The sequence below is a fragment of the Chiroxiphia lanceolata genome, chromosome 15 (assembly GCF_009829145.1).
Source record: "Chiroxiphia lanceolata isolate bChiLan1 chromosome 15, bChiLan1.pri, whole genome shotgun sequence".
In the NCBI taxonomy this organism is placed as follows: Eukaryota; Metazoa; Chordata; class Aves; order Passeriformes; family Pipridae; genus Chiroxiphia; species Chiroxiphia lanceolata.
Window position 1 is genome coordinate 7,953,714 of NC_045651.1, and position 26,708 is coordinate 7,980,421.

A 26,708-nucleotide genomic window follows, 5' to 3' on the forward strand; every position below is an offset into this window, starting at 1 on the left:
CCCTCAGATCCCCAGGCCCCTCAGCTGCTCATGGTGCTCCAGACCCTTCCCCAGCTCTGCTGCCTGTCTCTGGACATGATCCAGAAATCCCCCCTGGGGCAGCACAGCCTGTGCTTGGGGAGGCTCAGCACAGTCAAGCTTTGTCCAGGTGGAACCCCACAACTCCCTGCTCCCAGTTGCCCCCACTTCCAGCCACTTAATCTGGATCTCACCTAGGAATGGACGGATGGACACAGGCGGCTGTGAGCACACACAGGTGGTATTTATCAGATACAATCTAATGAGTTCTGGGAAATGTTCCTGGGTGCATTTAACTCGTCCCTGCACATTATTGAGTTTAATTGTGCTGCAGCATATGAGTGTGTAGGTGGATAGTGAGTGAGGAACCAGGCTGGCCCCTACTCAGTTTCATCCCTCTCTGAGGGGCTGGCAGAGTTGTGTCCCAGGAGATGGTGGCCCTGCAGCTCCCTGGGGATGAATCAGTCTTGCGCAAACCCATGGTGGGTCTCCCAGCCTTAGGAACGTGTCCAATGACCAGGAATGCAGCAGGTGTTTATTGCAGGCGTGTTGTGACCATGGTGCCCAGCGCAGAGCTAGTGAAACCAGCCGTGCAATTCCACCTGTAGCAGCACCTGCTGGTGTCCCAGGCAGCTAAACTGGTCAATTGCACATTCCTAAACCATTCCTAAAAAGGCTATGTGCATCATAGGAGGTGACAGGGACACTGGTCTGCAGTGGCTGCTGGGAGACAGCCATGGAGAACCAAGGAGTGTAGCACCTCAAAGGAGCCTGGCCAGCTCCGCTTCCTCTCATGTTCCAAAGGCACCTGGGACATGGGTTAGTGGTGGCCTTGGCAGTGCTGGGGTAATGGCTGGACTCAATGACCTTAGAGAGGTTTTCCAACATTCATGATTCCATGATTCCCAAGCTGGAGCACACAAGCACAGAACTGCCACACTTCCAAATTGCACAACCGCCTCTTTATCCTGCTCTTGAGGCTCTGGACATGACTGCACTCTTTGGGCTGCTCTTGGATGCAGGGAGCTCTGCAAGGGCCAGAGGAGTCTGGAGTGGCAGGAGGTCATTGGGCTCAGTCAGTCACATCTGTGGGAATTGGGAACATCTGGAATATGGACAAACCCTGCTGCCTGCAGCCCAGGCTCTGCAGGCCACAAGCTCACAGCTCCGCACCCTCCCCAGCCCCGCCATTCCGGAGAGGAGAGCCAAGCCTGAGGAATGTAGATGGAGGCCAGCGGACCCAGAAGGAGGACAGATCACCAGGGAATGACAAGGGGAAACTTGCTGAAAGCAAAACCTTCAGAGACAACACTGAGGACTAAAGGGGTCTCAAGCGAGCAGCCACGCTGCTCTCGGGTTTCCTGCTCAGGCAAGGATCAAAACTGTGCCTGCACTGATTCTGGGTGCTTTGACTTGCTTCAACAAGACTCTTTTTCTCCTGGGTGAATCTGGCCACAGCTGGATGCTTGGGTTCACGTCCCAGGGAAAAAAAAAGGGCTCATGTTGCACTGAGAAGATGCCGAGGCCAAATGTGAGGTTCAGTATCAGCGAGTCTGATCAGTGTGAATTCCAAACGTGCTGCAACTTGCAAGGAAAACACGCAGGGACCTGCAACGCTGCTCCAGTTCAGGCTTCCCAGACCAAGCCAATGTGGTTTCCAAAGCCATCCTCTCCGTCCTCTCTGGCTTTGGGCAAGCTGAGCTTGATGGGGAATCTCAGAGGGATCCCGGATCTGCTCACCGACCCTCAGCCCAGGGCTGAGTGGCGCCGGGCTGGCACATTCCCTGCATCACAGCATCAGCAGCACTGTAGGTTTCCATCAACACCCTGGTGAAAGCCACAGGCACGGCCACAACTTGATGTTAAATGTCACTGTGGTTTCCACCTGCACAAATACCAGCAGCCAAAGGGGCCTCACCTTCAAACACCCCCAGGGACAGGGTGGAATGGGGGCTGCCACAGCTGCAAAACCATCCCCTGTGCCACTGCCATCCCCAGCCCAGCACCCCAGCAAAGCCCCTGCTGAACAGGCAGGTTTCTTCAAAAACAGAACTCGCTGGCGCTGTCACATTGCAACAAGAAACCCACACAGCCAGCAGGGCAATGAAAGCCCCAAGGAGAGGTATAAGTTACAAACAATCCTTTGAAAGATCTGCCGCCACGGTAAGCACTGTGCCGAAGTCTACAACCTGCTGCATGGAAAACAGCCAAAGTAAACGGGCTCCCTGGGAGCCTCCTTCAGGAACTGGCACTGGGGTGAGCAAGTGCAGCTCCCACCATCCCTGCAGGGAATCATTCCCAGCTGAAGCCAGGTCGTGGGGCCACATGCAGGAGGTGCCTGGTGCACACCTGTACGTTCACACGAGTGCAGTGGTCATGGGGAAGGAGAACAAAGAGGGGGTTTGACTTTTTTTTTCCCCTTAGAGGTGTTTTAGAGCACATTTGCTTCACAAAGGAAAGGTTAGTACCCACTCCTCCAAAATACTGAATTTCATAGAACAACAATTTTAGAAGAAAGAGAATACAGGAATAACCAGCTTTGCAGAACAAGTAACAGTGAAAAACAGCAGGAAAAATGCTTGTCCCACCTTTGCCAATGATTGAAAACACCCCTCATTCCCCCAGTCCTGTGTACCCTGCCACACACATATAGGTTGGAACAAGATGGCTTTAAAGGTCCCTCCCAACCCAAACTTTTCTGTGATTCTGTGAGCTGGAGATCATGGGGAAAACTGCAGCTCAAAGACATCTTGGCGCTGATGATTTCTGGTCTCCTTCCTTGTGCTGAAAAAAGATTGGACTAAAAACTGCCGAGTTTGGTTCAGTACTAGGTCTACTCATACAGAGCAATCAAGGGATGTGCTCATTTAGACGTCTCCATCCCACTCTGTCTGAGGCAACGGCACAGACACCACCAGGGAAAGACCAGCCAGCTATTGGAAATCTTTTGCTCACTCTCAATTCAATCTGTTTCCATACTCAGTTTCAGTTTCACTGCAATAAACAATTAAAAGAACCCAGATATAATTATGTGCTATCAACAACCTCTATCCCACCACACCAAGTTCAAACACAAGCCCACAAGCATTCACACTTGAGGAATGCAGAATGCCTGGTGCTGCTCTTGGAGATCACGGGCATCAAGTGGGAGCTCAGCAGAGATGTTCAACCACAGAAACTTCACAGCCAACCCAGCATGTGCTGCATTATGAGCTTCTAAACCATCATGCCAGGTTGGTGACATCAGCTTTAGCCCAAGACCCCCATTATCATACCTACAGACATGAGTCTTGTGTGGGAAGAACCTAACGAGAGGTGCTGTAGGCTCCAGAGCTCATTCCTCTCCAGCCAAAACTGGGGAGCCTGCAGAAATATAAAGACCTTTTGGAGAAGCTTGGAAGGAAAAGCTACCAGCAGACACACAGTTGCTCCATGGACAATCAAGGCTCAGGGGATTAAAAGTTCATTTGCAGAAGCAGATGCAGATAGCTAATTTAAACATTACAGGAAGTCAAGCCCAAAAACCCAGCGAACACCTACAGGGCTTTTTGTGGTGGTTTTTCTTTTTAATTCTGCAGAATCTCAAAAACAAAACCAGAGAAGTAAAAGGAAGGCAGAGCAGGCAAGGGGAAGGTAGGCACAGAGTGCTGCAGGGCACACTGTGCTGTTTGGGCTTTGTGGAAGCATCACCAGCTCCTCCACCAAAACACATGAGATAGAGGAGAGCAAAGGGGAAACCAAAGGTGTTGCTGTGCCCCACGAGGCTCTGACACCTCTGGCTCCAAAGCACAAATCATACAATCATGGAACCAACAGAATGGGCTGGGTTGGAAGGCACCTTAAAGCCCACCTATTTCCAACTAGGGAAAAAGGAAAAACGGGCAAAGAAAGCATGGTAGGAGCCTGACACGAGCCTGAACCAGGACAGCCGAGCTCCAGACAGGACTCTCCCATCTCCAGCAAGGCAGCACATGCCTACAGGGAGTCACCCTCCATGTGACCTGCCTTTTGCTGCCTATGGGAGTACCCAGATCCTCTGGGTCACCCGAACTCCCAGGGCTTTGACCAGGGGTCAGCAGTGCTGTGATCCAAAAGGAGCAAAAACAGGCACTGGGCAAAAAATGGCATTCCGAAGGCAGCAATGAGGATCACTGCCTGGTCCGGGGCACACTAGCTCAGAGAATGCTCCCTGTTTGCTTTTGGCAGCCAGATGAGGTAAGGAGCATATGAGAGAGGAGCATCTCAGAGGCCTCAGTGGCTAGTGGAAATTTCCAGAATGTCCGGGACAAGAATGACTTACTGGAAGCAATACATAAATCAAGCAAATGAATAGTTACCAGACAGCAGCATAAACAGCTGCCATGGGGATGAAATCAGACCTGCTGTGCCAAGAGGCGTCAGCCTCCTCGCCGGCTGCACCTTCAGGGGAAACCAGGAAAACAAACCAAGGAAAAGCACATTTCTGGGGGATCTGCCACCACTGGTCCCATGCAGGTGCCTCGGTGGGTTCCTGAAGTCGTGGGCACAGAGCCCACCATGGTGAGCACCGGGGACCAGTTCCCAGGGGGTTCTGCAGGGCAGCACGGCTGGGAGCGCGGCACAGGGCTGCCAAGGCCGGGACTGCTCCACGCCGAGGAAAACAAGCACGGGTTGTATTTTTAGGCAGAAGACCTGGAGGAATTTTTTTCTTCTTCTCCTTTGCCAACAATCCCTCGTACAGCAGCGAGCCCTCCGGAACACACCGCACACCGTGCCGGCCCCTGCCCTGTCGTGCCAACGTGGGTTTTGCTGGATCCCGACAGCAGCTGCCCTGCAGAGCCCATGGAAACCATCGGAAACCATCGTGCTGATCAGCAGCAAACAATTTGTGCTAGAGGTAACAATCACCGTCTTCTTGGTTAAAAAACGCAAACGCTCCACCGGAGCAAAACCAAAGGGAACCAGTCGGTGTTGGCCAGGCTGCAGCTGGGAGAGATTAGAGATAATTAATTCTGCTAAATACACGTACACACAGCTTGGTTGCAGCCTACTCCATGGTCCTGACCTTGGCCAGGAGAGGAGTGAGTGTGTGGGTCAGGGGACACCTGGGGCAGCGGCAGCGATGCTGGGGGGATGCTGACCCACGGGAGGGTCTGGGGGCCCTGCAGAGGATGCATGAGCCCAGCACCACCTTCATTGGAGAGCTGGACTCACTGCCATGAGAACAAAGCAAAGCTCAGGTGTCAAATTATGGCCACGCACAAAAAATAATTCCTGAAATGCTTGAAATACAATCAGAGTGAAATCCTCCTGCTCTGCACCTCCACAGCACAAAAAAGAAGAAAGAGACAGGGATGATATTGCAGCTCCACAAACAAAAATGACAATTTTCTGCAACCAGCTCAACTTTGGCAGTGCCTCTGCCAGCCCAGCACCACTGTAGGAGCCTTGCTTAGCTTTGACTTACTGGACAGAAAAAAATTGGTTTAATCATAGAATCCCAGAGTGGTTTGGGTTGGAAGGGACCTTAAGCTCATGTCATTCCACTCCCTGCCATGGGCAGGGACACCTTCCTCTAGACCAGGTTTCTCCAAGCCCCATCCAACCTGGCCTTGAACACTTCTAGGGATGGGACAGCCACAGCTTCTCTGGGCAACCTGTGCCAGTGTTATCCAGTCTCACTGACTGTCATCAGGATATGGGTACAGGCTCAGGGGATGGTCTGGGCTGTGGGTGCTTAGGTTTCCCTACTGAGATCTCCTCAGAAAAATATCAGAACAAAGAGATCTTGCTCTCAGGAACAGCAAAACACAGCTGGGTTTATTATGGGGATCCTGAGAGTGTGAACATGTCCCAGCAAAGAAAATTAAAGGGTTTACCTACTCATGGGTCAAGGAATAAAACTGTAATAGCAAGTTTCACTGGAACTAGGGTCTGCAGAGCAGGGGAGGGAATTGCAGCATTACATTCCTGATGAAGGAGCATGAACAGGAAACACTCCTGCTCTGTGTGTCTTAATGGATAACTGCCTGGACACACAGACATGAGATAGTGTAAACAGTCTTGGAAATGCAGTAAGAGGCAGAAATCATGTTCACTTTCTATTGATATGCTCTTTTCTCTCCATCCTATCTATGCCTGTTCCTGAGATCTGTCCTTTCCTTCCTCTGCTAGTCCCTCTCACTGCACCCCAATTTTGGGGGGCACCCAGCTGCCACAGGGAACCCACTGCATTTCTCTGCTATGCAGGAGGAAGGGCACTGCTGAATTACCTCAGAGGCACTTGTCCTGTCTGATACTGATGTTAATAATTGCCATTTTTGAATGTATCAGCTTTCTGAGCACAGTTTTATTGCTGTTAATAACTGCAGGCCCCATCACATGAGGAGACCCACGTCCCTCGTCAGAGCAGCAGTGCACCAGTGCACGTACACCCCAAAAACCAGAAGCCATAAACCAGCGAGAACAGGCTCTTTTTCTATTCAACTGACACAGCCCAAGTTCTGTTTTTAGTGTCAGAAATCTCCGCAGCAAGACTGTGAGAAATATTTTTTAGCTCATCTGATAAACACGCAAATCCTGATTATTCATATGTTACTTAAAATAAAAAATCCAAACAGAAACAGATGAGACAATCCCCTCCAAGCAGCGTGGCCCAGCTTGGCAGGGCCAGGCAGCGGACCTTGGCTTTGCCCACGTTTGCTGTGGGTGCCCTGCTCTCAGCAGCACCCAGACCCTGGCTGGTCCCACCCCTCAGAGCATCCCCGCGGGACAGCCAGGCCCCATCCCTTCTGAAACACGGCCCCTCCCTGCAAACATCTGCTGCAGATGTGCAGACTTATCTCCACTTATGCCTTTAATATGGCTTTATGGCACTGCAGCCTCAAACAGCTCATTTAGAAGAGCTGTGGCAACAAGCCCTGTCCCCAGGTACTCCTTGAGCAGGGTGCTGCTCCCAGACCAGGGTGATGCTCCTGGAGCAGGGGCTGCAGGATCGACACTAAAGGGATGTTGTGAGTCCATGCCTGGGGTTGGCTGAGCCTCTCCCTCCGCAGCCCAGGATCCCCCAGGAGTAGCACCAGGGCTGGGAGAGCTCAGCAGAGCAGGCTCTTGCTCCTCAGCTTCCTGCCTTTCTCTGAGATAATTTTTTTCCTATTAAATAACACTATGAGCTGTTTCTCTTCCTAAATAGCAACACCACCACACTCACTGTTTGTTTTGTTTCAGTTCCTTCCCCACCAAAACAGCACAAACCCCACTGTACACCTGCCTCCCCCTCCATGTCTCACTCCATCATCAGGGTTTCCTTTAAATGGAAAACACTTAAACAATTTTGGATTCCTCACACACATAGAATCCTGGAATGGTTTGGGTTGGAAGGGACCTTAAATCTCATCTCATTCCACCCCTCTTTCAGGGATGGGGCAGCCAAAACTTTTCTGGGCAATCTCAACTGGCCAAGGGGAGCACCCGAAAGAGTCTGGCTCTGGCTTCAGGTTGTAAATACAGAAGGTTTGAAACCAACACCTAAACGAGCTGTTTGGTTTTTAACAGCCTTGCCAGGGAGTCCATGGAGACACAAACCCATGTCACAAGAAAGCATCTGGAGTTGGTTTTAAGCCTATTTCAAGTACCATTTGTTATTTTTTTCCCTTAAACAGATACCTGGGTTCTCCAGACCTTCTCCTAAGCAGTCATCCCGATTAACTCATTCCCCAGGTTTCCCAGTCCTGCCTCATCCCTGCTGCTCCTGCAGCACCAGTGCAAACTGCAAGAGCAGGTCTGACCCCGCAGCCTTGAGGCTGTCACAAACATCTGATGATGCTTTCACTTTTAAAACACTAATCAAAGGTTTCTATGGGAACCTGCAGGAGCAGGAAGAAGATGGGAAATTACAGGTCAGCTCTATCACTGAAAGAAAAAAAATTATTCCATTCCTTTGCCCTCGCAAAGTTTCAAGGTGACCCAGAAATACTGATTCACTGGGGTGCATAAAGGCAGAAAATACACCCCAGAGTAGTTGTCTGTTGGGCAAAGAAATCACTTTTAGTCCTTTAATGCCAGGTTTGATTGGAAACTCCGTGAGGAGCTTCACGTCCGCTCTGCCTCCTGGGCAGCCAAACCCCACTCCAGGCCACTAAAAGCAACACGAGATTACCAGTAGCTTATGGGTTCCTGGTGCCAATGCAGGGCTGGGGGTTGGTCAGGAAGCCCCCTTCCCTCATCCTTGCCTCCCTCATCCCTCCTCTTCTCACTCCTCCCTCCCACTCCACTCTGTCGCTCAGCCCTTGGTTCAATCACACACAGGTTTCCAGTTTCTCGCCAACCAGATATGACTCAACACCACACACACACAAGGAAACTTTTCCACCGCTATTAACTTTCAGAGGAAGTGGAAAAAGGAGAGAAAAACACATCAGTCATAAACATACTTTGCCAAGTGGTTCATGAGCAACTGCAGCATCTGCCTGTTTTTCTCCGGGAGCCGATGAACGAGGTTGTGGATCTCTGAGACTCTGGACTCCTGATTCTCCAGTTCTGTATGGGAAATAGAAGATGATTTATCTCTGCATCAGGGGCTTGTTATGGGAAGACTCATAACACTAACTCCAAAAGACATCCCAAGGACCTGCTCACACCCAGGCATGCTGTGGATACTATCCATGGCACTGCTCCTTCCTACCATCTCCAAGCAGTTGATTCCAAAGGAAGACACTTAATGAGCCGAAACTGAGCTGAGAGCTGATGCCTGTGAACAGCCAGTGGTGAGCAGGGCAGGGCAGGGCTGGCTGTAATCAGAGTGATTTCAGCAACGGGAATATCAGCACGTTACCCTTTCTGTATGTTCTGTGTGCCCAGCAAAGGTCAGGCGGGAGCATCCGGTTGGATCCACGGGTATTAAATGGGAGCTGCTGAGAGAGGCCACCACCACTGTGGCCATGGACTATGTGAGCCCTCCTGGCCCTGGTTCCTTGTACAGCTGCCAAAAGACAGCTACCTGCTCCCAGCAAAGCCCCTTCTCCCAGGAAAGTGACAGGAACACAGCACAGACATCTGAACCACCACTGGTGCCATCAAACACCCGTGGGCATTGTTTGAACAACAGCCTCCCCCGCCTTGGCAGCTGATGGTCACAACAAGCGGGAGCCACCGCCAGCTCTGCGCTCCCAGCACCATCTGTGCTTCCTCTTCATCTGGTCACCTCCCAAACAACAACCTGCCCCGTGGCTCTCCATTCTTATTCTACTTTCTGGGATGAGAGCCCGGGAGGTCGGTGGGGAGGCAGCAGGGCAGAGGGAATCTCAGTAACTTGCAAATGAGGCTCCACTTTGGGAGCGGGGCCATAAACATCAACAAACTCACTCGCTGCTTTGATGAAGCTCCTTTGAAACTGGTACATCATGAGGGGCCCTGGGAGCATTCTAGAAGATAAAAAGGAAACAGGCACAAAACACATCTGGGGAACACAGTCCACACACAGAAAGCTTTGCCTCTACCACAAATTCAGCTCCATTTTGAAAAGTGCAGAATTAAGCAACAGCAACTCTAATTAATTCCCCTCATCAGAAAGAATAAGATCTATGCAAGTACCTTTGATTTATTCGTCACTAAATTAATCTTTAATTTTAGCATTCCTTCAGTAACATGGAGTTTCAGTGCATTACCAAGCCCCTGACTTTCAAGTAAGTTTAAAAATAAATTAAAAAGATAAACAAGACTAGTTGTAAAACTTTCACAATCCCTGTTCCCATTCAATTCCCCTTGCCCCCTCCCACTGCTGCATCCCTTCAGAGGGTCACACTGGTGCTGCCCACGTTCCTCTTTGCTTTGCCAACAGTTCAAACTCTGGAGCAAATGTTGCCAATCGTGCAAAATTCTGTAGTGATTTTCTAGGCTGAGATCCACCATGCTAATTACCCTCACCAGCCTAATTGGATTTAGCTTCTCTCTTGTGCTCCCTCACTCTGTCAAACACAACCCAACGCACACAACAGCCACAGAGAGCAAGAAGCTGTGGTCACAACAGGTAGGAGCATGTTGTGGATAATGAGATGCTGCCGGCTGCCAACACCCGAGCCCGGTGGGAAGATACCCAGGACGATAAAGGCATCGACTTACACACAGAAATCATAACTACACTAAAGCTCAGCACCGCGTCTGGAAAAGCTCCACAGCCGCTGCCCTTTACACAGCACCGCCCCCACCTCCTGCCACGAGCTCAGAAGGTGGAAGTCCATTGGGAAAAGCTCAGAGAAAAGCTTAAATCAAAGCAGGAGATGCAAGAATGAGCTTTTAAAATCATGTTGGTATGATACGTGCATCTGTCAGAAATGAGTGTGTTCCCCAGATTATACTCACACATGCTGGAAGGTCAGGGAAAAGCCAGAATAAATTACCTAAGAGCAGTTTCTGCTGTTTCTATCACAGTGCTGTTGCTAAAGGTCTGCAATAAGGGGCAGTAATGTCCCAGACCACCACTGAACCCCTCCTGAAGCCAGGTGAGGGTTTTCTCCTTACCTCAGGTATGTTTTCAGTGCACTTGTAATGGTCTTGATCTCCCACTCTGCACAGATCTCTGTATCTGTCTCTGTGGCTGTTTTAGGATCTAAGGAAAAAGACAAAAAAGACAAAAGTGAAGCAAAGCGAAAACAATTCCATTTTGTGCCAGCTCAGCTGTGTGGAGAGACTCTCATGTCCCACTTTATTTGCTATTCCCAGCCCAGGGACCACAGCCAACCCCCACAGACACGTCAGCAGGGGAGTGGGGTTCATCACCTGGGATGGGCCACATTCACTGGGATGGGACGAGAGAAAAGAAAGGGAATCATCCATCCCAAGCGAGGACATGGGCAGTTTGGCTCTGAGGGTGACAGGACAGAGGGCACAGCAGCCTGTGGTGCTCAGTGACAGTGGTGATGGCCAGGTACAGACAGGACACAGACCCAGGGCACAGGGACCCTCTTCCCACTGATGCCAAACATCATCTTGCATCTGCCTCCCCACCGAGGCAATCACAGCCACCTCCTGCACAGCCACCATCAGGCCAGCAGGAAGTGGCCTGGCCATGGATACCTCAGGCACAGCACTGAGTCCCAACATGGCAATGGCTCCGTGCCGGGGTGAGGAGCACGGCCAGGGAGAGGCAGGGCATGGATGTGCCCCATATGCTGATCTCTCCCACGTGGATGCTCCTCCACAAACACGTTTTGCTAACTCAGTGCTGGAAGCACAGTCAGGATCCAGCTCCCACCGAAATCCCAGGGAAGCCTCTGCAGGGATCCCGGGATCCCATCAGTGCCAAGCGTCCCTGGGGAGCGGCGCAGGCGCGGGGGCTCCCACCATGCCCAAGGCCAAGGCTGACACAGCCACAGCTGCTCGCACCATCTGCTCCTACAGGCTCAGCTCAGGGGGTATTTCTGCCTTTTCACAGACACAAATAATGCACTTTTGAATTTTAAAGCCCCAGGTAAGCACTGGGTAATTTTCAACCTACTTAAAAGAATGCCCTGAATAGAGTTTGGCTTTCCCTTGGAGCAATGGGTTTATTTTAATTCAAAAACAATATCGAGAGGTGCACCTGGAAAAGTAAACATGTGAGAAATGTATATTCACACAAAGATCACGGGTGTCTCACACAACGATCACACAAATGAACTCCATCCTCCCGTGTCAATGCTGAGGAAACTTCCTACTGCACTGCCTTTATAAGGAGGAAACTTTAATAGAGTCAAAATAAGCTTGGCAAAGTAAAAAAAGAAACCAAGAAAACAAACCCCCCCAAAAGTTCCACCTTTTTTTAAAAAAAACTTTTTAACCGAAGTAGAACAAACAAGTCTGGACTGTGTGTCTTTGCAAAACCTCATCCAGCAGTTTCTAGGCAGGATCATGGCACACGAGGTGAAATTCCACAGTCGGTCCCATGAAAAGGCTCAGAGCAGCTAATCAGTTCCCCTTGACCTTCAAATTTATGAGTCTGCAAAAAGTGAGCGCCGTGGGTTCCAGCTGCAGCATCTGTCTCCCCAGGCAGCGATGCCGCAGCCAGAGCCGCAGCTCTGCCTCCCACAAGGACACACTTCCACAGGAACCGGAGTCAGTGTGGGATAGGGGCTGGAAAAGCATCCATAGCCCAAAGTCAGCATTAACCCTGGAGCTGCTTTTTGCTGCCAGTCACTGATCTGATGTCTCTCACAAATTTCTCCAGGGTGAGGGGAACCACCTGGGGCACTACCTCATCATCCAGTTGTAATTCTCACCAAGAGACTTCCAAAACAGCCACAGGGACGTTTCATCCCAGCAGTGAGGGGCCTGAAGGAGCCCACTCCCAGCCCTTATGGCCCACATGGAATAGGAGCAAGAGCAGACCAGATGCTGTAACTTATACCAGTGGTGAATTCAGACCTGCTGGTGCCCCCACTGTCCTCTGACACACTACCACAATAAATCCTTTCACAAGAGCTCCCACTGATAAAAGTTTAGTTAGGTGTTGAGTTTTGTCCTCATTTTGATGGCACCTGGTGCTGGTGAAGGTTGGGGAGATGACCTGCCCCTGGAAACACCCCCCCACTGCTTCACACTGGTTCAGACTGTGACAAGCTCTGCTGCCCCAATCTGAAACCCACAGGTTGGGGCTGTCCCTGATCCAGCTGCTGCCCATGGGGAGCTGGTGCTCCACAGCTCCTGCACCGACCTCCTGCAGGGACACCTCATGCCAAAGCCCTTCCCGGCAGTGTCACTGACACCAGCTCAGGGAAACTTGATCTTTTTGCCATTTAAACTGTATGTGAAGTAGTAATGCTGCCCACATTCATTTCTAAATATAAGGGAAACCTGATGTTGTAAGCACAATTTGGTTCCTTCGTTCACAAGGGCTGGATCCGAACAGGAGTGTCCGAGCAGAGCAGTGCTGCTGCCAGCAGGATATTGGAGCCCTGAGGGCAGCAAGAACAGATGGGGTTTGACAAGGGGCATGTTTCTGCGTGACACTGACTTCACAGACAGCCCAAACACTGGGGCTGATGAAGATTTGATCACCCACAATTTGGAGAAAGATATGGAGTCACGGGTTTGCAAAGCATCCCAACGATTGACGGCACGGGGGATCCCCAAAGAGGGTCCTGCTTCCAGCCTCCACTCGCCTGTAACAGGGCTTCCAGCACCAACAAGTAATGAGGACACACCAGGACAAAGGAAAACCACCAGCAATATATCACCGTGTTATGAGACACGAGGTCGACAGCTGAGTGGCTTCAGTCGCCGAGGAGATAATGGATGCTGGATGGCGTCCAAAACTGGATCCCTCCCAGCCCCAGAGAGCTCTTCACCCAAGTGAGTTTTGCCATCTGTCACAGCCCCAGGACTCACCAAGACCAACTCTCCTCCCTTAGAGGAGAGTTCGGGGTCCATCGCTCTGCCAGCCCACGGGACGAGGCGCAGCAGCACGACAAGCACCACTAGAGGACCTGCCTGTGGACCTGCTGCACCCCTGAGCACCCACCCCAGAGCAGTGCTCTTCATCTGATGCTCTAAAGCAACCGTGCCCAACGTGTGCCACGGGAGAGCACTGGCTCCCCTGCTGGACCTGGGGGGGCCACAGGGCACCTTCATGTGTCCCACAGCCTGTGCCAAACTTCTCTAATAAAAGCATCAGTCACCAGCTCTCTTTGACTGCAGCAAACTTTCCAAATGCCAGAGCAAAGCTGGCACGTAGAGGTCCCCTGAGCCCGGATTTAGTGCTGTGCCCTTCTGCTCCAATCACCCCTGGATTACCAATTTTCCATAGGTTCATGCTTACAGCAGTAACAGCCACCATGGGCTTGGATCAGTGAACACCTCAATGGTGTAAAAAGAAGGGGGAATTGGAAAAGGAGAAGGAAAAGATGTTTAAAGTGAAACATAACAGATTAAAACTTCCTGTGAGGAGAAATGCGTAGAGAAAGGAGCACTGGAGTTTTGTGAGGGCAAGGAAAATGAAGTCTTGTAGCAAAGGAATGATCGTAAGTGAAGGGAAAGACAAAAGAGACCAGAAATGCCACTTATTTCCCCCAAGGAGTAACAAACACATTTAATAGGGCGCTAACAAATTATTAAGCATTCGTTTCCCCATTCCCACAACAATTTCATAGGTGGTTTTGCCAAGTCTGAGCAGCACCAGACAGGACTGGCTGAGAGGCAGCTGCCCTGCTCCAGCTCAGATGTGTTCTCTCTTCAACTGTGTGTCCAAGACATGCCTGGACAGACACACAGACTGCCTAGGGCTACAGCTGTGGGATGCAAATGCTGACTGTAAGGCCAGGGGCTGAAATGGTTTTGTCCCACACAGCCTGAGCCAATCTCAGCACCAGCCTGGACCATGGGAAGGGCACAGGGAGCAGGGAAGGTGCTACTGGAGGGGCAGCAAACAGAGCAGAGAGAGGGAGGGCTGAGTTCCTCTTTGGGTCAAGAATAACCTCCAGGCTGTAGCTGACATGGAACTGGGCTGGAAGTCAGGATAACAATTCTTCAGTGTATCCCAAAAAGTGTGACCCAATACAGGGCTCTGCACTGTGGTGGGTGATGGAAACGCAATACTTCCACAAAAGGAACCAGTCCAGGAAAAGTCAGCCATGGTGCCCCAGACCTGCCCCAGGAACAAAGACCAGCTCTATGACACCAGACCTATTTGCTCCTACACATTCCAGTGCTCAGATCCAGCCCACGGGAATGCTGGTTCAGAGCACAAAGGCACTGGGAGCAAACACATCCTCTCTCTGGCCATCACACCCTGTCAGAGGTGAGAGGCTCTGAGGCTGCTAGGCAGACACAGGGGGCTGCACATCGGGAGCCCCAAAATGTCAACACCAAGCTCTGTCACGGTGTGATCCAGCAGCTTTTCTCTCCTGAGCATCCAAAACTGCAAGGTCCAATGCCTCAGGCACAAGGGAAACACATGCTGGAAAGGTCTGGGCAAGACCGTGATAAACAGGCACAAGAAGGTCCGTAGGGAAAGCAAGAAGAGTCACAGGCAGCATGCAACACGCAGGAGAAAATAATTTCAAAGTGTGCTGGGAACAGGGGGGCAGGTAGGAGATGAAAACCCAAAGCTTTCAGCTATTTCTTTGAAGATTTTGCTTTGCATTTGGGAAGGCTGCCAGAACTCAAGAGTGCATATGAGCAGGACACCAGTGACTGCACCAGAGACCTCATAAAGCAACGTCCTACACGAGTCCTACCTTCTGACTTGCCAACAGTGCCCAGGGACCTCCCGGCCTCTACCAGCACATGGTCCTAAGGGCACATTCACCACAATTAGGGACTCCAACAAGAGCCTCTGCTCCCAGCTGGCAAGACTTCAAAGCCGCACAGTCAGCTTGCCTTTAACAAAATACCAGATACTTACCCATTAATATACTGAGCAGCTTTTGAACTCTGGAGTTTACTCCAACAATCCGGTAGAGACCCTGCTCATTGATCCCTAGGAAAAACAAGGAGCTTATTAGGAGAAGGTCACAAGAGCTGCTAATATTTCTTTCATTTCTTTGGCTTCTCAAATAGCAAAGCCACTGAAACCTTCTCATCAATTACATAAAAAATTATAGAAGAGGGTAAAATTTGGGTTTGATATCAAGGACTCCATGCAATAAAAGTGTTACATTCGATTAGCTCAGGAATAAGGATCTAAGGACATCTTTCCTCCTCCCCACGGCCATCAGGAGAGCTACAGTTTGCCCCATGAAGGATCTGCACTTAACAAGGGCAGTTTGGGAAAATTTTACTGTGCCACATTCTTCAGGTTGAGGTCTGAGCCTTTTGCATTTCTTCACTCCCCCATGTGGGGCCAAGAGGCTCACAAAAATCCTATCTGTATACAAGGAGTCTTCACAAGAGGCTTTGGGGAAGGACTGCCATGCCCACCTCTGTTATCCCACATGAGAGGACATGCTTTGCAGCATTCCTGCAGCAAGGATGCTCAAATGAACCCCTGGCTTTGGTCCCATCCCCTCTTTTGCACACCCAGTGTGTTACTGCCCAACTCTGCCCCAATGTTTGCTGAGTCCAACCACAGGGCCAACGCGTGCCTCGGCAACAGCATCGGCTCGAGCACGTTACTGGGTTCATCTGATGTGGATCTGAGGGTTAATGAGTCATTTTTGTCCATGAAAAGTGCAGGAAAGCAACTGCTCCACTACCAACAGCTGCAGGGCTGCCCCAAAGCTGCCCTACCTCTTGTTTCCACAGCATGGATGCACTTCTTGATGATGCTGAAGCCGATACTGTCCAGCTGGGCAGCTGCAGGGGAAGAGAAGAGAGAAGTGATGAACACCTGGCAGAGGAAAAGAGTACAATGCTCCTCCTGAATCCCTGCCATCCCCAGCGATGCTGCACCACTGCCCAGATGGGGCAGGGAGGAGAAGAGGGAGATAAATGAGGTGTTCAGGGCAGAAAAGCCTGAGTACAGCAGGTTGTACCAGGTGTAACCCAGGCAAGCACAGATGCTGACTGTCATTCCAGCCTCCACATCCCTCTGAACCAGCCCCTCCACACCCACTGAAAAGCAGAGCCCTGGGCTCAGCCAGGCATCTACCTCTGTAGATGGTCAAAAATTATTTTAGGATCAAGGTGAGATAACCCAAACTTGTCTGGAAAGTTGACAAGAGATTGCTTGGAAAAAAGGAAATCATATATTTTTGATACAACAAATCCCCAGAAATGGCAGCGTTCTTGATGAGTCCCAGGGAATTCCTATGCATCCTTTCTGCTCTGCATCCACACATGTGCTGAGAGCAATCCAAACCAAACGGTTCTGTGATTCTACGAAAATGTGGAGGTAAAAACATCACATGAAGAGGAGAGAGCTGACAGCACATGACAGTGGAAGAGCATTAGAAAGTGGGAGATGGGAATAAATTTTGGGTCAAATCTCTGTCTGAAGCACCTCCTATGCCCAGTGGGAGGGGAACTGGTGATGGGGGTGCCCATCAGCACTGTCCCTAACCACTCCTGCCCCCAGCAAGGCAAAAGTCCAGTTGAACAATATTGTCCCGTGAGCCACCACACACATCCCACTCAGCCTCACCCAGCACAGATATGCACGGTTCAGGTTTTTTTATTAGCACAGATGAAATATTTATTTGGAGCAAATTAGGGTGTCCCAAAGGCAGCTGACTCTGCCTGAGACTGAGAGCTAAAACATTGGAGTTAATGGGATGTACAACTCAACTCATTCGTGCCAATGCAGGTTTTCACTTTTAATTTCAAGGAATTAATTGTACATGGATCCAAACACCTGCTGGAAAAATTCATCCCACAGACAGCTTTCCACCACTGCCTGGAAAACTCTGCACACAGACAGCTACTTGTTATGGAAAATTACTTCCTTCCTACAGAAAGGTTTGGGAAACCTTCCATAGGAAGGAGACCCACAGTGTGCAAAACTTCCCTGGGCTCCAGACTCCAGAGAATGCTGTGTTGTGAGAGACACAACTCATTCTATGGAGAGCAGGGCAGAAAGGGACCAGTGCCCAGGGCTGGCAGTGCCCTCACAGAAGGGCACGTGCAACTTCCCTCCTTTGCATTCCCCCTGCTCACATTGTTATTCACACATGGATCCACTGCTGCTCCATGACCAGCTGCCAGCTCACGGTTGCATGGAGCAGTCCCTTCCTAATCCCTTGTTTTGAGTTCTCTGCTGGGGGTGTTCTTTGTCTGATGAATGGCACAAGGACCCAAAACAGTGCAAAGTAAAACAGCTCTATTGTGTTTTTCTGGGCAAGCAGGCTTTCGTGCCGAGCCAACATAAGCACACAAGCTGCAGGATGCCTGTGCCATAGGACGTGTGGATATCCAGAAGCTGCAGGGCCCTTTCCTGGGCACCTAGAGAGCTCCAAGCACCACTCCCCAAACACAGATGCAGCATAAAACCAACATGCCTTCTGCATCAGCAGGCCACAGCTGCCATACCTCAGATCACTCAGGTACAAGGGTACCTGAGAAGCACAAAACCACAGTGTGGAAACCCTCTTGTACCAGCAAACCTGGTTCAGCAGGTCTGATCAGCCTTGGCCTGGCACTGATATGACCCTGACCTTTGGGTGTCCCTGCATGGTGCTGTCCAGCCAACACAGATCACTGTTTCAGGCTCTCTGAAGTGCCTGGTTTATGGAAGTGTCAATGATTACATAAAACAACAATTTTCCTTTTGTCCCTCACATGTTTGGACTTAAACAAAAGACACCTCCAACCCCCAAGGCCAGGTTGGACAGGGCTTGGAAAAACTTGGTCTAGTGGAAGGTATCCCTGCCCCTAGCAGGGAGTGGAACAAGATGAGCTTTAAGGTCCCTCCCAACCCAAACCAAACCATTCTCTGATTCCATGATTCTATAACCCTGCAGAGCCAACTGCCCCATGGCCAAGCAGGGCTGGGATCCCACCTCCCTGCAGCAATAGCAGGGGCAGAAAACACAGCAGTCCCTTTGGATGGAAGCGACCTGGAATAATCCCCCTAAGCAGATGAATAAGCTCTTCCACTCATTGCTGAGCTCTGGATCAGGAAAGGTCAGGGATTTATTTGCAGTAGTTACATCCAGGAATAATATCTGATTAAACATCCAAAGTGCCTTTATTCATCCTTAAATTTAACTTTTAATGAGCATTGTAAAAGCTTGATTTCCCCTCTCACAGAGCAGCTGCTCTTTATCTCAGTCATTTACCCAACGATTCAGTTCAGCAACGGCCCAGATCAAAGGCAGATTTGGATCTACTGCTGTCCAGATCACAGAATCATGGAATCATCCTGGTTAGAAAAGCCCTCTAAGGTCATAGAGTCGAACTCTTGCCTCAGCACTGCCAAGGCCACCACTAACCCATGTCCCCAAGGGCCACATCCATACACCTGTTAAATCCCTCCAGGAATGGGGGACTCCATCACTGCCCAGGGCAGCCTGAGCCAGGGCTGGACAACCCTAATTTCCAACAGGCCCTGTTTGCCTGTCCAAGGGCAAGTAAAAGAGCCCCCCTTGAGGCTCTCCTTCCACAGGGAAGGATGTGAGACTCAGCTCCAGGCTCTTCCTACAGCAGCAGCATTCCAGTGCCAAGGAGATGCACTACCCAAGCTGTAATTAATCGATCACAGTAACATTTTACATTGGCAGGAGTGATACACATCACCTGTATTGCAGCTGCTGCCCAGACACACCCCCACACCCACCTGACCTTCAAGTAGCACCACATCTCTAGTTCTAGTGAGTTGGTCTCATCCCATTCTATTTTTGCCCAGCAGATTATTTCTATTTAATCCATTAATTCCTTTACTTTACGCTGATGTGGCATATCAGAGCATCAGGAAGGGGGCAGGACTGAATCAGCTCTGTGCAGCTTGGCTGGCTCCAGCTGTGTGTCTGTCGTGGTAGTGCAAGGTCAAAGTGGCTCCTCTGCCTCCCCACCACACGTTTCTGTGCCATGAAATGATCACTGGCTTGAATTGTTTCAAAGACTTCAAGGAAATAAGAGCCACAGAGGCAGGGAGAAACCAAGAAGCAGAGACCAGAGAGAAACAAGTTTTCAAGTCTTACCAGAAATGAGTTTTCAAGTCTCAAACTACCAGTGAGATGCCAAGTTTGGGAAAGGAAGATGGAGGGTTAATTTAGTTTAGATAAAAGGAAGAAGTTTTTTACAACGAGGGTGGTGAGTCCCTGGCACAGGTTGCCCAGAGAAGCTGTGGCTCCTCCATCCCTGGAAGTGTTCAAGGCCATGTTGGACAGGGTTTGGAGCAATCTGCTCTAGTGGAAGGTGCCCATGCCCTTGGCAGGGGGCTGGACTAAATGACCTTTAAAGGTCCCTTCCAACCCAAACCATTCTGAGATTCCGTGACTGTGCCTGATGGGGTGGCCAGATCCACACAGATAAGGGCACAGCAGACAGGGCAGCCAAGGGTCTCAAAGTATGTGAAGAGCTTGTGAAAATAAAGACAAGTTTTGATGGGGTCCTCAACTAGTGGGGAACCAAGTAGAAGTGGAAAAAGGAGAGGGAAATGGGGAGAGAAGGGAAAGGAGTTCTTCTGTGCTGTTCCATGCAATAAGCACAAATGGCCTGGAGGATTTGTTTCCACAGAGCAGGGCAAGTCCTTCTAGTTTGCAAACTAGTGCATCTAAATCCTCCTGGCTCACGCAGTTCAGTGACACCCACTCACCCCCTCAGCATGGCTTTCTCCCCCCTCCCAAAGCGGATTAAGATAAATCACCTGTGGGCCGATGGCCATCTGGCCACTCAGCAGGATGTAAAACAAAAAGCTCTGTAAATTTAGACAGTGGCCAAAAAGTGCCACTACAGCACTGCAAGGTGCTGTCACGCTCCCATAAGTACAAGCAGGAAGCAGAGGTATAGAGGTTTCCAGGGTCAGGAATTGCATCCGGACCCACTCAATCACTGTACTCATTTCAAGCCCTTATAGGAAGCTCCTGTATCAAGGGCTGCTGGCAGAAAGCCAGTCCCTGAATCAATTTTAGAGTGGCTGGTGAGGCAAGCAGAGATCCAAGACATGGATTTAATGAGGGCTGAGGCAGTTCAGATCTCTGACCACACCAGCCCAGCCCAACTGGAGGGTTCAGAAGCATTGTTATGTACACAGCCGAGGGTTCCAACCCTCTTCCAAGAGCCAGGAAGGACAGTCTGTGGAGCAGACAGGGAGGATCCTTTGCACTTTTAAGACAGACCATCAAAATGGTCTCTTAAGCCAAATCACCAGGTACAGTCCTGGCAGAGCCAGGGGCTGTGTGCGGGGAACACAGAGCGGTGACAGCTCATGGCCAGGTAGGATGGAGCTGAGCCAGTCCTGGTCTCTGTGTCTCAAAAACCCCTTTCGCCCCTCCAGAAAACTGAGACAAGACGAGCTGTTCTAGCAGAGTTCCTACCCCACAGGGCATTGGCCATGCTGCCCTTCCTGAGTGTGAGGTACAGCACTGAGCTCTGCAAGGATGACCTGGGATGCACAGAGCCAGGCGGAACACATGGAGGAAAGGATGGATGTGCAGCTGATGCCAGGGAGGACCAAAGGGAAAGAAAAACCACGGCAGAGAGAGCAGAGAGGGGGAAGAGACTGCTTTGTGCAAGGGCTGAAATGCGTGTGAGGAACATTAGCTGCAAATTATACCAATTACTGTGAGAAAAACGCTTCGGCTCAAGATGAAAATGCCGTGTCTGAGGCAGCACAAAAATGAACCATGTACTGACCGTCAGCCCAGGCCACCGCGTGACTGGTTTTGAGGGAAGGACGGAAGGGACTGAGGGTTGGAGTATTGCAATTATGGCAAATCAAACCTACTGGGAAATGGCTCAATTAAGGGTTTTAAAACACAGGACATAAGAGGCAGGACCAGGTGCGACTGTTCCTCTAAGAAGAAAAACAAGTGCTTTCTTGACTCAAGGCTTTGATTGCCTGAACTACAATAAAAACAGCTTTTTTATTTTTAAGGGCTCTTGTTGTCAATCCTGATGAGACAGGACCTCCTCACTCCTGTATTTGTGCTCCAATTCCCCTCTGGAAAGGCACATTCACACTGTACATTCTGGCTCAGAAAGGTAAGCTGGTTGGTCCCAGGTGCCACCTGAACCCTCTGCTGAGCGTCAGGAGCAGGTCTCATGGCCACCAGCACCCCTGCACTGCCCTTGGGACACCATGGTTTGGGGTAGGAGGGGACACATCCCAAGGGGTGGAGGGAACTGCCTCGCATTGCTCTCCATGGCCCCAGGTCCCACCACCAGGTTTCTGCCCCTGGTCCCTGTTGGGTGCCAGACACAGTTTTCCTTGGGTCACCCTGTGGTCCCCACACCAATTCTTGTCACCCCCTGGCCCAGGGGAGCCCAGCACAGCCCAGTGTCACCAGGTTCTCCTGCTGACCCACCACATAGCTCAGTCACCTCTCAGGGGTCAGGCTTGAGAAGAAATACTTACTGCCTTCGCTCTGGTTGTCCTTGTTTGAGTTGTACACCTGGAAAACACAAGAAGAAAGTCTTATGAGGACCTGGGCTCCAGCTGGGAAGGGCCTGCTGACATGCCTGGTGTCACCCCGATGGTGTCTGCTGCCAGGACCTGCCTCCACCTACCCCAGCAACGAGGTCCCCAAAGACCACCATGACTTTCTGCACCCAAAGGCTGCAGCTCTGGAATTGTAATAAAATAATAACTAGGATAGAACTTACAACAAGAGAATGCAAATGGGATGAACCAGGTAAAACCAGAACTACAGGGCTTTTTAAACAAAATGAAGGTGGGGTTGGACTAGATGACCTTTAAAGATCCCATCCAAGCCAAACTATTCCACAGTTCTATGACTCCTCTTCTAAAAGACACACATTAAGGATATAACCTTGGAGTAAAACAGGCAATTCCCTTACAGGCATTACAGGAATCTCTGGTAGGTGCAGCTCAGACACGGAGCAAGCAGCCACCCTCTTCAGGTACTTACAGCCTGAGTAAATGAGTCAGGCAAAGAGTACAAGAGGAAAAGAAATGTCATTAACTTAGAGAGGACATGAAGTGCAGCAGGATGAGGCAATGCATCCAGCACTTCCCACAGCAGAGCCGCCACCGGACTCCATCCCAAGCCTCTCCAGCCTTCAAATATCAGTGCTCCTCCTCCCATCTCGATCACTACTACAGCCTGGCTACTTGAGATGAAAGTGATGTTTCAGTGGATACAACTAAAAGGGGAAAAACACAGGCAGAAGGTTTTAATCATGGTGTGAGGGCGGTTTAAAAGCCCAGCATAACGCCAAGAGCAGCTGTAAGAAGATCAGCCTTAGACAGGTTGCATTTCTCCAGCTCAACAGAGTAAAATGGTTTAAAATAATCCTTCAGTACTCAGAGTCCCCACAGGAACACACACACACATACACACCCCCCCCCACCCCAGAGCTCCAGCAGCATCCCAGCTGGAGCTGACCGCTGCACCATCCATAGGACAGGACAAAAAGCCGGTGCAGGCTGTTGGAGCCGCATCGCTCACACCCTTCCTCTGCTGGGAACAGGGCTGGAAGCCCCCTTCCATAGGGAGCCCGGCACAGGGAGCTGCCTGCATCACATGCTTCCTCTCAAAATAGCCGAGGGGGAAGGAACGTTTCCAAAGGCCGTGTTGACAGCAACACACCGGCAGCAACAGCCGCACAGCCTCGGCAGCGGGGACGGGAGAGGCGCCGGGCTGCAGGCTCGGCATTCCCTCCACGGGATCCCAATCCCTGATATTAACACTGAAGGTGGGAGGGTCTGTGCTCCCAGTGCTGTCCCTGCTGCTGGGATCTCCCCTAGGACTCCAGCAGAAGGATGAGGCTGGGAAGCTGACTGTGGTGTCCTCAAAGGTTCAGTGCCAGCGGCAGTCGGGCACGTGCTGTTCACCACAGCAGAGCTCACCATGGTGCCCCAAAACCAGCCCAACACCCCCACCACCCAAACCAAAAACACCCCAAAAAGGCTGTGTGTCACACAGCATGTCAAAATTTGGGCACATAAACAGATTCCTTCCCTGCAGGTCACTCAAACACAGGCTATTCCTGTGCTCTCCTGCCTGTCTGGGCACCAGCCAGAGGGCAGCAGGACACCTTGGATCAGATCTACCACCCAGGACATGCTTTGGGGAGCACAAATCTAATGGAATAGCTCAAAACCAGGAGTTTGGGCAGAGACCGACCCTTCAAAACTAATTCCTGGGATAGTTCCAAGGAACACCTTTTCCCTCCCTCCCTCTCAGGGCACTTGGCTATGCAATGCAAGACCAAGTAGAGACAATTAATTGCAGGAGAAAATCCATCAGGCCACATCTGGCAAGCGGGGGATGATTCAGCAGCAAAACCAGCTGCAGTCAGCAAGTGAGTTTTCCTCTAGGAACAGTGTTTATATCAAGAAAATAAAATATGTGAAAAGAGGGAAGGAAACCACTCGTTGGTTCCCCTGCCCATGGTACTGCCCAGCAGCCCCAGTCATGGTATCAGCCTTCCCTAAGTAGGTTTTTCTCTCCAGCCTCTGTTGAAGGGACCAGGGACAAAGCCTGAGATGACTCTTAGTCAAAGACTTGGAGACACATGGCCCTTCCTTGGGATCACACGCAGGCTTCATACCCTGGCTCACCCCAGACATACAGGTAACACTATATACAGTGAAGAATGGGGCTTGGAGCAATCTGGTCTAGTGTAAGATGCCCTTGCATATGGCAGGGGTTGGAATGAGACGAGCTTTAAGGTCCCTTCCAGCCCAAACCATCCTGCTCGAGTCATGGTGCACAGCACATCAGATACAGGGAGATCATCACCCTGTGCATTTGCTGTTCCAGTTTGTACCCATGAAACAATAGAGATTGTTAATCACCAGAGACTGCTCCTAAAACAAGGGAAAAGGGCAGGTAAGGAAACAACATGCTTATGCCATTAATTGCAAAGTGCGCACACAACGAGAAGGAAGTTTCATGCAGAGGTCAACTGCAACCATAAAACAAGGAGATACTGTGATCCTATATCCATCTTATTGAGGACAAACCTTTAATCCATTGTCTGTGTTAATCCATTAACACCACTCTACATCATCAGGGTTTTAAACAAGCCCCAAATCTGTAATATCCTTTTGTTTTCCAAGAAAAGCATTACTTTTTAAAATAAATACTTTTCCTATACTGCCTCAAATCTTTTGGAGAGCGATTTTTCAGGATAAGAGAAAGTTTCCAAGTTTGAGGAAGGGGCTGCTGTGTAAGAGGTCCAAGAAGTCCAAGAGTGAGGCTTGTCCAGTGCCCCAAAGGTCACATCTGCCCCCTTGACAAACCCTTGGGCTCCTGCCCAGCTTGGTTCTTGGGATGTTAATATTCTATTCTTTCCAAAACAGCTCTGATAACATGCTTACAGCACAGGCTTAAAGCACAAGGATGCTTCTGAAGATTAAGCCTCACATATAAGACAGTCAGTTGATGGACCAACCTCCCCCTGTGAAAGGGTGTGGAATTTTAAAGAGGTTCCTTCTATTCCCTACACTACACACACAGCACCAAGCCGGGCCTGCAGCACCTCTGTCCCAGGAGAGATGGGCACCTAGCCGGGAACACATGGTCCTGGAAAACCTCTTCAGACCCTCTTCCAAACAACTGCCAAGGGCTGGATTTTTTTCCCACCCAATATCCTCTCTCTTGCATGTCTGCACACAATTCCCATGCTCGTGTTGGCTGTGGGCTGCCTCACACAGGATACAGCACCGGGACACGGGGCTCCGACGCTTGTGTCAGGTAAACGCGAAGGGATGGCACAGTGACACCTCACAGGGTGACAGCACCCAACAAACACCCAACGTGGGAGGGCTGTCAAGGACAGGAAAAGGCCAGGCAGGAGCTCTGCAGACACACACATCACCCAGCGTCGAGCCAGACAATAAAATACCATTAAATAAGTGTATTTTTATACCCACACACTGTTTTCCTGTTGTTAACACACTCTGGAGAAAACAGACCTAAACCCAGGAAACTTGCAGTGGAATAAAAAGCTTCTTTCACTTTTCAGTATTAGTCACGGACAAAGGGTGGGAAATCTGAGGGAAAGAACATCACTCAGAGGTGAAGGGCCCATGTCCCACAGACACGTGTGGGAACAGGCTGGGTTATAAAACTCAGAACTGGGGCTAGTGACTAACGTGCAGACAAATCCCTGCCCTGCAGCACTGCGATGCTTTAACATCACCCTCTCAATAATTATTCCCATTCGAGTGTATCTTCAGAGCCAAAATATCTTTACTAGGTAGTTTCAGAAGTGATGTGTATAGAAAAAATATATATCAAACTAGTGAAAAATCTGCAGACCTTGATGATTTGAATTTAGTTTCCTAAATTCATACTGTAGATGGCCAAATATCCTGAACAAAACCAGATTGTATCTTTTTATCAGAAGAAGCTACTGCTGTTTCATTCCTGTAGGATCACTGCTGTTTGGAGGCTTAAACAAGGCCTTTATGAGCTATATTGAAAAATTCTAAGATCCATCCCTAAGTAATCCAGAAGGATAAATTTTACAAGAGCACAACAGCAGAAGCAACTCATGACTACTTTGACACTTGCACTATGTTCAATTATGAACTTGATATTTAAGATAATTCATCAAAGAACAAGTTATTTCCTTTGGTGAGATTATTTCACCAAATCTACACTTCCTATAAAACGAGGAAATAGTTTTATAGGGATGATTAAGAGGTCTGCAATGTTCAAATGAGCGCTAGAGGAACACATAGCCTGGGAAGCACCACCAGCTATCCTGCTCCCTCAGAGCCGGTGATTTGAGCCAGAAGGTAACTCACTCACATCCACCTACAGCCACAGCCGAGTGCTTGCTCCTCAATCCACATCTCCAACTTCATGTGCACCAAAGTTTGGGCAGAGGCAGCAATGCAGACACTGCATCTGCTCCTGCCCCCTCCAAATTCAGTCCTGCCATTACCACACATACACACGATGCTGGAGCTGTGGGTAACTCAAACATCAACTGTGGATTTTCCTAGTCAGAAATGCTCTGAGAGCCATAATTCAGAGCTTAAAATACCCTTACAGCCACTGACAGTCACCATCAGGAGCCTAAAACACCTCTAGAGACACCATCCAGAGCCTAAAATACTCTACGGACACCAACAGCGACCACACAAAGCCTAAAATACTTCCACGGGCACTGATGCCCACCATCCAGAGCCTAAAATAGTCCTACAGCCACTATTCATCATCTGA

The 26,708-nt window shown here is 50.1% G+C and overlaps 1 protein-coding gene across 1 annotated transcript in view; it reads right to left on the reverse strand.

Moving 5' to 3' along the window:
• ARHGAP26 (Rho GTPase activating protein 26) overlaps window positions 1–26,708 on the reverse strand; it is a 116,396-nt gene that overhangs the window by 40,837 nt on the left and 48,851 nt on the right. Inside the window, 6 exon segments of the mRNA XM_032702980.1 lie at window positions 8,430–8,535; window positions 9,361–9,419; window positions 10,516–10,603; window positions 15,374–15,448; window positions 16,198–16,263; window positions 21,923–21,959. Coding sequence (XP_032558871.1) covers window positions 8,430–8,535; window positions 9,361–9,419; window positions 10,516–10,603; window positions 15,374–15,448; window positions 16,198–16,263; window positions 21,923–21,959 — 431 coding nt within the window.